This window comes from Clytia hemisphaerica, unplaced genomic scaffold (genome assembly GCF_902728285.1).
Source record: "Clytia hemisphaerica strain Z4C2 unplaced genomic scaffold, Clytia hemisphaerica genome assembly, whole genome shotgun sequence".
Taxonomy (NCBI): Eukaryota; Metazoa; Cnidaria; class Hydrozoa; order Leptothecata; family Clytiidae; genus Clytia; species Clytia hemisphaerica.
Genome location: NW_027104387.1, coordinates 567,708 through 581,369, shown reverse-complemented (window position 1 = coordinate 581,369; position 13,662 = coordinate 567,708). Strand labels below are relative to the sequence as shown.

The window sequence follows — 13,662 nt, the reverse complement described above, 5'->3', positions numbered from 1 at the left end:
CTCAAGCAAAGCTATCCATTTGGTCATTGAAAGATCCTCTATTGAATTTCACAAAAATAAACGTGTCTGCGTGGTCCTGGAATTTTTGCTGACGTCAGCAATTATGTCATTTTCGGTCATTTTTCAAACAACCTTCCCCAATAACTTTTATTGGCTTCATTTTCAGATATAGGTTGTAATGTTTTTCTGAACGGGCATGAAACATGCTTTTCAACGGTATGTAACATGACATACTTTGGAGAAAAAGATTTTCATTTTAGCCTGGAAACCTATTCTGGTCTGTAAAATACACAAACAGGTGTCAATTTTTTGGGTCTGAGATTTAAATCCATTTTTGACCCCTAAACTACCATTGTGCAAAGTTTCATGCTTTTACGCCTTTGTGCACAATATTTGCACAACTAGACCGTACTACACCATCAAGCATGATTCAATTGTCAATAAAACTGATTTTTGCGACCAGAACTTCCTATTTATTTTTTCCCTACAACCCTTCCCTCTCCCCCCATCAACGATCAATGATGAATTTATTGTGTTGTGTATATTCGCCAAGCGCTATATTTTCTGACTGATTTTTTTTCATTTTTCTTTTGCATTGCTATCTAACTTTCATCATCAGGTAGGTCCATTCAGCATAAAGCTTGTTTGTTTTACTGCCAAAAATGAATACAAATCAATCGTTCTGCTTCAACTAGTGAATAAAATTGAGGGGCAGTATCAAGAATTCGTATTCGGTTAAAGTCGTGCATCGCAATGCTAGTAGACATTGTTGAAAATCTCCTTGTCTTCTCTGGGAGCGTTCTTATTTTTCTGCTCTCTATTTTTAGATTGCTTTTGGAGAAACAAAAGCAAGAAGAAGAGAGACGAATGGAAGAAACTAGGTATGTTTCAGTTTTGTGAATTCTTCCTTTGCTGTTTAAATGACATGCCTAGCCAATTTCCCCTGTCACCCCCTTTGGGTTGAAGATGTTCAGCTCCAAGCATACTCCTCGTAGCTATATCGTCCCTTTTCTTGGGTTCAACCCCAAGCCGGGTCACACCAAAGATTCCCAAAATGGTACTTGATGCCTCTCTGCTTGATGCTCAGCAATTAAGAGACTGATCAAGGGTAAGTGAAGCAATTCAGGGAGAAAGAGTGGCCCCCTCACTTGCCTTCGGGTAGATAGCTATCGAAAGAGGAGCCTTTGGGTCGCCTCCGACTGCGGTCGCAGACTTACTTTTACTTACTTAAAATTTCACGTCATCTATACTTCCTTCTACGCACCTGCAGTATGAAATATTACTTATTATGATTATCTTACTTTTTTACTCTACAGGAATGAGTTTGCCAGACAGATCCGTGAAGAATCACAGAGGCTTCAAGAAACAAGGTATGAATTCCTCAGTTGAAAAGAAAAGTTGATATCATTTAAGAATGAAAAAAACGAAAAATCATCCTTTCTATTCCAAAAGTCTTGACAAAAGTCTCTTCCATGGCAAACATAAAGGGGTTAGCATTTCCCATTCCAGAGATAATTCAACTTAAAGTTAAAAAAATCAAAAAACTATGTATTGTAATAACACTTAAAATATTATCTGGCCTCAAGCAAGTAGTCTGCTTATCCTACCGAAAGTTTGTTTAAGTCGGCAACAACTTACCTCTTCCTTGGAGGTAAGAGAATTGAAAGAAATTTAATCTCATAGGTTCAATCAGTGATTCTGACCTTGCTTTTATTCTCATCTTCAAAGAAGCATGACGGACATTAGACCAAATTATAAACATGATACCTGTGAAGCACGTTTATTATTGTCTCGTTTAAGAGGTGAACTTGAGCAACAGAGGAGGGCAAGATTAAACGAAGTGCAAACACCACAACAGATCAAGTGAGTGATACTACCCTTAAAATCAAGCTTGTTGCTAGGTGTTCAATCAAAACTGCAAATGCCAATTTATAGCAATCAGCTTTACAACATAAAAGCAATGGAATTTAGCAAAAAGGAATGATAAGGAAATGTTTTGGTGTATTTTCTCATGTGCATAATTGGCAAATGTCGAATAAGATAGCTTGTCGAGGAGTGAAAAAATCTGCTACAATTTAACAAACGTCCCCCAAATAGCCGGACCTGAAAGTACGTTTTATGCCAATGAATTGCAAAGGAAACGAAATAAGTTATTTATTTTAAGAATTTGTTTGCGACAGCTAAATACTCAATACGGCTCCTGCGGAAAGATTCCCCCACTTGAGCTGTCATACAGTAATGTTTTAGTATTATGTTTTGATTACAAAAATAGTTTTAATTCTCTCACTCTCTGACGTACAAAAACATATCTCTCTTGAACTAGAAAATAAACACTCGAGATTGTATCATAACAGATGAGTTGTTATTCTTGCTTATTAAAAGATTAGCTTGTTTGACTTTGCAAAAAAAAAATTGAAGATGTTTACGCTTCTTGAAAAGTATGTATTTCGATGAAAATATTTTTAAACTAAAAGCGAGATTTTTCATATATCATTTTTTCCAATTTGCTAATATACACCAAATGAGATATTGGCCAAGGAATAACAATTAAGGTACTTCTTCAGATAACATTCTGTCGAAACATTAATGCAGGTTCCCTCCAAAATTTAGCAATAAAACTTTTCCTTTCCCGACTGAAATGAAAAATTAAACTTGCAAAATGTTGGCAGGCGTCTCAAACTTATCAAACCCCAAAAATTACACCCTACTATTTATTGTTTTTATTTCAGAAAACATATCGAAGAACTTGAACGTAAACACACGGAAGCCGAGAAAAAACGACAACAGCGTCAAAAAGAGTTATCCGAGAGTATTAATGCCAAGAAGGAGTCGATTACTCTGCAAGAAAAGAAACTTAAGGAGCTAGAGCAAAAATGTTCTGACGTCAAATCGAATGATACGACTCGAATCGAGAACGAAGTACACGTTTTTATGAAAAATCGATCCGAATTAATGACGACAATGAGTAACGATATACAAAAAATTGTCACCGATATGCGAGCTAAATCGGGTGATTCAAATATCGATCAAATTCGATCGGTTTGGGAAACGGAGACCAATCGAATTGAAACGCAAGAGAAATTATGCTCGACTCTGAGAAACGAGTTGGAGAGCTTAAACACGACTTTAGAAAACATGGGAAATGTCACTGACGAAGATAAAATGAATATCGAACAACAAAAGTCCGATCTAGAACGAACTCTCAAAAATGCGGACGTTTCTCTCGAAGAAGCATTAAACAATAAAGCGGAGAGTTTAGCAAAGTATGGGCAGGATTACAAGAATCGTTATGAGTTTATATGTTGGGAACGTGAAAAAGTGACTGGTCAAACGCACTTGAAGAAAGAGAAGATAAATGTTGAGAAAGCACAGCACGAAGAGTGTTTCTTAGAAGCTGAGGGTGTTTTGGATGAGGTGAAAACGAAATATTATGAAGCTGTCACACTTGAAAACGAAATGATATCCCAAGAACGATTAAAAGTCGATCAACGGAAAAAAGAATCGATAAAACAATCGATTTTAGATCAGCGTGAATGCAATGAGAAAGTTCAACAATATCGAATGTTGTTAACTAAACGGCAGGAGAAAATCAATTCAAAGAGAATCGAAATGGAATCGATACGAAACGATTTAACGGAAGCGATGAAAGGGAAAACCGACGATTCGAGAAAGAAAGCCGATCGATTGCGAATGGAGTTAAACGATAAAATCGAAGATGTCCACGAACTCGAGAAAAATCACGATATTATGAAATCGGAGGAAGAACGAGTAATACAGAACATGTTAAGCGAATTAAACGATAAAAAGAAACGACACGAAATCGAAACGGAAACATCAGAAAATATTTTAAAAGAATTCGAACAAGTCTCGAGAGAAAAAGTTCTTTTGCTACAGGAAGAAGTTGATATGGCCGAAAAGTCGGTCATCCAATGCAGATCGGTGATCGAGAGAGACGAAGGAAAATTAAAAGATATCGATAAATTACACGAAGCCGAAACAGCGAAACTAGACACTGATTTATTATACGTTGGGTATTTAATCGATAAAGAATTCCCGAAAGATTCCGATTCGGAGGAATTAGCAGGTGTGCTTGAATCCAAACAGACTCTTGAAGTATTAAACGAAAATTATAAACAGAAAATCGAATCGATCAAAGCTGAAACGGATAGCACGTGGAAACCGCTCGTCGAAAGCCGCGAAGAAGCGCAAGTCGTTCTTGAAGACCTGGTTCGTACACGCGGTATCGCTGAAGTGACTTTGACCGAGCTGAAAGAACAATTTTTACAAGAACGACAAACTGAGTTGACAGAAATCGAACAATTGAAAGAGAGACTCGGTGACCTTATTGAAGAACAGGATTTGTCTCGATCATCTTTAGAAGATGAAGTTCTGAAGGACGAAACAAAAGATGAACAAGTCTCGTTTAACAGACGTCTCGATGAAGAAAAGCAAAAGTAAGTCAACTACTATCCTCTTATTTTTTGTTGATTCAGGCCCGGCTGGGCCTTCTGAAGGCTCGGCAAAAGTCTGGAACGAATCCGGAAAACCGAAAATTCCAACTTTCTAAATGTCCGGTTTTAAGGGCACGCTTGAAGCAATTTAATACATAGCCAGTACTTCGGCCACCATTCAAGCTTTTATTTTTTCACTACTTTATGAAAGAGCGATGGTCGTCTTGGCTATCGGATATTCCGTCTTGCTGATACAAAAGTGTAGAAATTTCTTGGGATACTTTATCATTGAAGAAGTTCGGGTTGTTTGATTTAACAGCTGGAAAACTTATAGTCCAAGTCTCCCCGACTCAAAACTATCAGGTTACTGTGGTCCCGTCCTAGAGGGGCAGGGGTGCAGTGATTTGATTTTCATCTTGGGTGTGTATTTTGTTTAAAAAGGTAAAGCGTCGATGTATATTTTGAATTCACATGTAGGTCGCTGATAAAGTAACTTTAAGGTAAGGTAACTTTCAGATAACCGTATATTATAAAAAGTAATGCATAAAGTATTAAAATGTGACAATAGTTTGATCAATATATCTTTCTCTTTCCAATAAGGAAGCATTTACTACCGGCGTCTGAAGCTTTTTTTATTACACTATACTATGATTACACTGACCCATTAATAAAGTAGTGCTCTCCGGCCCACCTATCAATGATTTTATCATTTTCCTATAACGCTACTTATTTGACGCCTGTTTCGTTTTTATATAGAAGTCATTGAGATCGTATCTGGGCCTAAATGACCATATAAGAGAACCAACCTTCAGGAATTTTTAGTTCCACTGCGGCTCTCAAAAGGATGGGAAATTTTTTCCTGAGCTTAGATTTTCATTTAACCTTTACGAAAAATCTTGATTGATATACATTTTTCCCGCATTATTTTACGTATATTTCTAAACCCGTGAAATATTTTAAATTCTCCTTCACTCTTTTACTTGTTACCTAAGATTTTTAGAAAATGTCGAATATTAAAATGGCGAGGAAAGAACATTGTTGTTCAACTTCATCCTTACTGCTCATCTTGGTTATCATCGGTCAACTTCAAGACTCCGAAGCTTTTGGAAGAGACTTTCACATTTACCAACCTTTGAGTAACTACCATACCGTCACTATCTATTCCACCTGCCGTAACGCAAGCTTCCAAACAGCAGCTAACAAAGAGGCCTGGAATATCAAATCCATTAAATCATCTTCATACTCTCTGTACGGTCAATTTCAGACGAAACATCGAGAAATTGAAGATATTTGTAATGATACAGAAGTTCTTCAAAGAACCATGATCGATTTGTTGCTCCAAGAAGATTATTTCTTTCAACCACAAACTAACCAACAGACAGGAAAACAAGTATGGCGGAATAGCAATATTGGTTACATCCTAGCTCTCGTGCCTGACTCAATGTCTAAGATAATCCAACATTATTTCAGTTTTACCAATGTTTTCAAAGTCTGTGGTCTGAGAAGCTGTGATGAAGGTCTGACTGTCAAATCGGTGGATGATCAAGTTATGGAGCTCAAAAACTTATTAGATCGTTTCAAGTGGTATGATGTTCTTCTACTCAAATTTGATGACTATGAAGTACAAGAAGATTACTGGGAAACCTATTTTGATCGTACTATTGACGTTCTGAAGGGATCAAACACATTTTGTCTGAAAAGTAAAGTGCTGAACTTGGTGGGCTTCGATTACTCTAGGGACAACCCTATTATAAAGAATATGAAATCGTATTTCGAAAGAGCTGTCACTAATTCGACTGTGATTATATTTTATGGGAGAGTTGAATTTTTGTCTAGCATGTTTGAGTTGTATTTCGATGGGTTCTTTCTGGAAAATTACAGACAAAACCCGATCATTTTTCCTCATTTAAATCCTAGACTATTTGATAGAGGTACGTATAAGGAGGAAAATGGTCGTGAAAAATTGCCCTGGCTGACCAATTTTCAAGAGAGTACAAGCTCGTCCAAAGTATATTTCAATGCCATTCAACAGTGGCAAGACGCAATCTATGAAAATAGGCTCAGATATGGGGAAATTGAGTCACTCCAACGAACCGTCAATTATATATTGAATCATGTTGGCCATTCATTTATTATCCCATTTTACCATGATGAACCCCCGGAAGAGAGAGTTTTCACCCACCATCTTAATTACGTGAACCGATCCAAAATATTTCTCCAAAATGTTCAAATGGAAGAGAAAAAATGCCAAAGACTTTATTGCCCTCCTGGCTATCACCAAGTTTACGGATTGATCGAAAGCAAACTCTATGACCAAATGTATGGATTTAAATGTATTCTGTGTCCGGTCAATCATATAAAACCTTTTCCTGGTGACACCAAATGCACCAGATGTAATACAGAGCCTTATACTATCGATAACGGTCAAAGAACAGAATGCATTGACCCATATTCAAATGTGGACATAACTTTCACTTCTCTTCAGTTCTACCTTATCGTATGTTCCGGCTCGCTCTCATTGCTGGTGACTAAGTTCATATTGGTTGTGTTTTGTATCAAACGCGATACTCCGGTTGTCAGGTCCTCTGATAAGATGTTATCGATGTTGCACCTTACCAACATGATATTGCTTGTTAGTTCATTGTTGTTTCTCAATCTTGCACAGAAAGTCAGCGTTGCCAAATGCATTGCAAGAAACCTCATCATCAGCATTCTGTACGTTATCAATGTGGCTTTTGTTTACACCAAATCAACAAAGCTTTTGACCGCTTTCCGATCCAGTGTTCGTTTATCGCGTAAGGAAATCCGCTTGACATCTGCTTCGCAAATATTCACCATTTTTATTTTTCTGTTGATCTCCAATGCCATCTCAGTGATCACTTTCACACAACAATCAGCCGAAGTTTCCACATTCCTGGAGGACGAAAATATGCTTCGCATCCATTACTGTAACACTGGATACCACCAGAATGTCTTAATCTCCTTCATCACATTCTTACAAATGTTATGCTTGATCCAAGCTTACCGTGGACGCCATCTACCAGGGCCAATGAACAACGCAATGTCTCTGGTCTACTCTATTCTCATCGCCACCATTAACTTCTTGATTTCGTTCCCCATCACCGCATTCTTGGACCAAGTGGATGAAGAATTTGCTCGATTAATTGTTGTCGTAATTAATTGTACCATTATCGTGTTATTATTGTACGGGCACAAATGTTACATCGCGGTTTTTAGACCGAACAAAAATACAAGACAATATTTCAACCGAAAGCGTATGGAAGCCATGTCTAATTGAAATGCTACTCTGCCACCTATAAATAGATTAACAAAATAGATGAAAACAATAAGTTTGAAATTATTTCAAAAAGTCAATAAGAATGCTTTGTTAATATAAACTGATCGTGTGACGAACTTCTTTCTAACCATGATAAAGACGGGTGAAATTGTAAAACTGTGCCAATTGTATAATGTCCATTTATTTGTCATAATTAGAAATTGTATGACCATTTTTAATATCCTTGAAATCTAATAAACACTTCATTTCGTTTTAATTTACCGTTTTTTTTTTTTTTCTTATCCTTCCCGAAAAGTATTTCTGGGTACAAAGCAGAGACAGGGTAGAGTAATTTCTTGAGAAAAAACACCTAAAAGCTTCTCTTAAACTTTTCTTTGGATACTTTTTGATTTGAAGAAGTTCGGGTTGTTTGATTTAACAGCTGGAAAACTTATAGTACAAGTTTCCCTAACTCAAAACTATCAGGTTTCGAAAAACTGTGGTCCCATCCTAGAGGGGCAGGGTTGCAGTGATTTGATTTTCATCTTGGGTGTGTATTTTATTTAAAAAGGAAAAGCGTCGATGTATATTTTGAATTCAGATAACCGTATATTATAAAAAGTAATGCATAAAGTATTAAAATATGACAATAGTTTGATGAATATTTCTTGCTCTTTCCAATAAGGAAGCATTTACTACCGGCGTCTGAAACTTTATTTATTACACTAACCCATTAATAAAGTAGTGCTCTCCGCCGGCCCACCAATGATACTTTTTTTTTTGATTTTATCATTTTCCTATAACGCTACTTATTTGACGCCTGTTTCGTTTTTATATAGAAGTCATTGAGATCGTATCTGGGCCTAAATGACCATATAAGAGAACCAACCTTCAGGAATTTTTAGTTCCACTGCGGCTCTCAAAAGGATGGGAAATTTTTTCCTGAGCTTAGATTTTCATTTAACCTTTACGAAAAATCTTGATTGATATACATTTTTCCCGCATTATTTTACGTATATTTCTAAACCCGTGAAATATTTTAAATCCTCCTTCACTCTTTTACTTGTTACCTAAGATTTTAGAAAATGTCGAATATTAAAATGGCGAGGAAAGAACATTGTTGTTCAACTTCATCCTTACTGCTCATCTTGGTTATCATCGGTCAACTTCAAGACTCCGAAGCTTTTGGAAGAGACTTTCACATTTACCAACCTATGAGTAACTACCATACCGTCACTATCTATTCCACCTGCCGTAACGCAAGCTTCCAAACAGCAGCTAACAAGGAGGCCTGGAATATCAAATCCATTAAATCATCTTCATACTCTCTGGACGGTCAATTTCAGACGAAACATCGAGACATTGAAGATATTTGTAATGATACAGAAGTTCTTCAAAGAACCATGATCGATTTGTTGCTCCAAGAAGATTATTTCTTTCAACCACAAACTAACCAACAGACAGGAAAACAAGTATGGCGGAATAGCAATATTGGTTACATCCTAGCTCTCGTGCCTGACTCCATGTCTAAGATAATCCAACATTATTTTAGTTTTACCAATGTTTTCAAAGTCTGTGGTCTGAGAAGCTGTGATGAAGGTCTGACTGTCAAATCGGTGGATGATCAAGTTATGGAGCTCAAAAACTTATTAGATCGTTTCAAGTGGTATGATGTTCTTCTACTCAAATTTGATGACTATGAAGTACAAGAAGATTACTGGGAAACCTATTTTGATCGTACTATTGACGTTCTGAAGGGATCAAACACATTTTGTCTGAAAAGTAAAGTGCTGAACTTGGTGGGCTTCGATTACTCTAGGGACAACCCTATTATAAAGAATATGAAATCGTATTTCCAAAGAGCTGTCACTAATTCGACTGTGATTATATTTTATGGGAGAGTTGAATTTTTGTCTAGCATGTTTGAGTTGTATTTCGAAGGGTTCTTTCTGGAAAATTACAGACAAAACCCGATCATTTTTCCTCATTTAAATCCTAGACTATTTGATAGAGGTACGTATAAGGAGGAAAATGGTCGTGAAAAATTGCCCTGGCTGACCAATTTTCAAGAGAGTACAAGCTCGTCCAAAGTATATTTCAATGCCATTCAACAGTGGCAAGACGCAATCTATGAAAATAGGCTCAGATATGGGGAAATTGAGTCACTCCAACGAACCGTCAATTATATATTGAATCATGTTGGCCATTCATTTATTATCCCATTTTACCATGATGAACCCCCGGAAGAGAGAGTTTTCACCCACCATCTTAATTACGTGAACCGATCCAAAATATTTCTCCAAAATGTTCAAATGGAAGAGAAAAAATGCCAAAGACTTTATTGCCCTCCTGGCTATCACCAAGTTTACGGATTGATCGAAAGCAAACTCTATGACCAAATGTATGGATTTAAATGTATTCTGTGTCCGGTCAATCATATAAAACCTTTTCCTGGTGACACCAAATGCACCAGATGTAATATAGAGCCTTATACTATCGATAACGGTCAAAGGACAGAATGCATTGACCCATATTCAAATGTGGACATAACTTTCACTTCTCTTCAGTTCTACCTTATCGTTTGTTCCGGTTCGCTCTCATTGCTGGTGACTAAGTTCATATTGGTTGTGTTTTGTATCAAACGCGATACTCCGGTTGTCAGGTCCTCTGATAAGATGTTATCGATGTTGCACCTTACCAACATGATATTGCTTGTTAGTTCATTGTTGTTTCTCAATCTTGCACAGAAAGTCAGCGTTGCCAAATGCATTGCAAGAAACCTCATCATCAGCATTCTGTACGTTATCAATGTGGCTTTTGTTTACACCAAATCAACAAAGCTTTTGACCGCTTTCCGATCCAGTGTTCGTTTATCGCGTAAGGAAATCCGCTTGACATCTGCTTCGCAAATATTCACCATTTTTATTTTTCTGTTGATCTCCAATGCCATCTCAGTGATCACTTTCACACAACAATCAGCCGAAGTTTCCACATTCCTGGAGGACGAAAATATGCTTCGCATCCATTACTGTAACACTGGATACCACCAGAATGTCTTAATCTCCTTCATCACATTCTTACAAATGTTATGCTTGATCCAAGCTTACCGTGGACGCCATCTACCAGGGCCAATGAACAACGCAATGTCCCTGGTCTACTCTATTCTCATCGCCACCATTAACTTCTTGATTTCGTTCCCCATCACCGCATTCTTGGACCAAGTGGATGAAGAATTTGCTCGATTAATTGTTGTCGTAATTAATTGTACCATTATCGTGTTATTATTGTACGGGCACAAATGTTACATCGCGGTTTTTAGACCGAACAAAAATACAAGACAATATTTCAACCGAAAGCGTATGGAAGCCATGTCTAATTGAAATGCTACTCTGCCACCTATAAATAGATTAACAAAATAGATGAAAACAATAAGTTTGAAATTATTTCAAAAAGTCAATAAGAATGCTTTGTTAATATAAACTGATCGTGTGACGAACTTCTTTCTAACCATGATAAAGACTGGTGAAATTGTAAAACTGTGCCAATTGTATAATGTCCATTTATTTGTCATAATTAGAAATTGTATGACCATTTTTAATATCCTTGAAATCTAATAAACACTTCATTTCGTTTTAATTTACCGTTTTTTTTTTTTTTCTTATCCTTCCCGAAAAGTATTTCTGGGTACAAAGCAGAGACAGGGTAGAGTAATTTCTTGAGAAAAAACACCTAAAAGCTTCTCTTAAACTTTTCTTTGGATACTTTTTGATTTGAAGAAGTTCGGGTTGTTTGATTTAACAGCTGGAAAACTTATAGTACAAGTTTCCCTAACTCAAAACTATCAGGTTTCGAAAAACTGTGGTCCCGTCCTAGAGGGGCAGGGTTGCAGTGATTTGATTTTCATCTTGGGTGTGTATTTTATTTAAAAAGGAAAAGCGTCGATGTATATTTTGAATTCAGATAACCGTATATTATAAAAAGTAATGCATAAAGTATTAAAATATGACAATAGTTTGATGAATATTTCTTGCTCTTTCCAATAAGGAAGCATTTACTACCGGCGTCTGAAACTTTATTTATTACACTAACCCATTAATAAAGTAGTGCTCTCCGCCGGCCCACCAATGATACTTTTTTTTTGATTTTATCATTTTCCTATAACGCTACTTATTTGACGCCTGTTTCGTTTTTATATAGAAGTCATTGAGATCGTATCTGGGCCTAAATGACCATATAAGAGAACCAACCTTCAGGAATTTTTAGTTCCACTGCGGCTCTCAAAAGGATGGGAAATTTTTTCCTGAGCTTAGATTTTCATTTAACCTTTACGAAAAATCTTGATTGATATACATTTTTCCCGCATTATTTTACGTATATTTCTAAACCCGTGAAATATTTTAAATCCTCCTTCACTCTTTTACTTGTTACCTAAGATTTTTAGAAAATGTCGAATATTAAAATGGCGAGGAAAGAACATTGTTGTTCAACTTCATCCTTACTGCTCATCTTGGTTATCATCGGTCAACTTCAAGACTCCGAAGCTTTTGGAAGAGACTTTCACATTTACCAACCTATGAGTAACTATCATACCGTCACTATCTATTCCACCTGCCGTAACGCAAGCTTCCAAACAGCAGCTAACAAAGAGGCCTGGAATATCAAATCCATTAAATCATCTTCATACTCTCTGGACGGTCACTTTCAGACGAAACATCGAGAAATTGAAGATATTTGTAATGATACAGAAGTTCTTCAAAGAACCATGATCGATTTGTTGCTCCAAGAAGATTATTTCTTTCAACCACAAACTAACCAACAGACAGGAAAACAAGTATGGCGGAATAGCAATATTGGTTACATCCTAGCTCTCGTGCCTGACTCCATGTCTAAGATAATCCAACATTATTTAGTTTTACCAATGTTTTTAAAGTCTGTGGTCTGAGAAGCTGTGATGAAGGTCTGACTGTCAAATCGGTGGATGATCAAGTTATGGAGCTCAAAAACTTATTAGATCGTTTCAAGTGGTATGATGTTCTTCTACTCAAATTTGATGACTATGAAGTAAAAGTAGATTACTGGGAAACCTATTTTGATCGTACTATTGACGTTCTGAAGGGATCAAACACATTTTGTCTGAAAAGTAAAGTGCTGAACTTGGTGGGCTTCGATTACTCTAGAGACAACCCTATTATAAAGAATATGAAATCATATTTCCAAAGAGCTGTCACTAATTCGACTGTGATTATATTTTATGGGAGAGTTGAATTTTTGTCTAGCATGTTTGAGTTGTATTTCGAAGGGTTCTTTCTGGAAAATTACAGACAAAACCCGATCATTTTTCCTCATTTAAATCCTACACTATTTGAGATAGGTACGTATAAGGAGGAAAATGGTCGTGAAAAATTGCCCTGGCTGACCAATTTTCAAGAGAGTACAAGCTCGTTCCAAGTATATTTCAATGCCATTCAACAGTGGCAAGACACAATCTATGAAATAGGCTCAGATATGGGGAAATTGAGTCACTCCAACGAACCGTCGATTATATATTGAATCATGTTGGTCATTCATTTATAATCCCATTTTACCATGATGAACCCCCGGAAGAGAGAGTTTTCACCCACCATCTTAATTACATGAACCGATCCAAAATATTTCTCCAAATGTTCAAATGGAAGAGAAAAAATGCCAAAGACTTTATTGCCCTCCTGGCTATCACCAAGTTTACGGATTGATCGAAAGCAAACTCTATGACCAAATGTATGGATTTAAATGTATTCTGTGTCCGGTCAATCATATAAAACCTTTTCCTGGTGACACCAAATGCACCAGATGTAATATAGAGCCATATACTATCGATAACGGTCAAAGGACAGAATGCATTGACCCATATTCAAATGTGGACATAACTTTCACTTCTCTTCAGTTCTACCTTAT

At 36.7% G+C, this 13,662-nt stretch overlaps 1 protein-coding gene across 1 annotated transcript in view; it reads left to right on the top strand.

Annotated features, from left to right (window-relative positions):
* LOC136819516 (kinesin-like protein KIF16B) overlaps positions 1 to 13,662 on the top strand; it is a 54,584-nt gene that overhangs the window by 16,256 nt on the left and 24,666 nt on the right. Inside the window, exons 23-26 of the mRNA XM_067075749.1 lie at positions 828 to 881; positions 1,317 to 1,370; positions 1,801 to 1,863; positions 2,730 to 4,454. Coding sequence (XP_066931850.1) covers positions 828 to 881; positions 1,317 to 1,370; positions 1,801 to 1,863; positions 2,730 to 4,454 — 1,896 coding nt within the window. The remainder of the gene's footprint in view (positions 1 to 827; positions 882 to 1,316; positions 1,371 to 1,800; positions 1,864 to 2,729; positions 4,455 to 13,662) is intronic.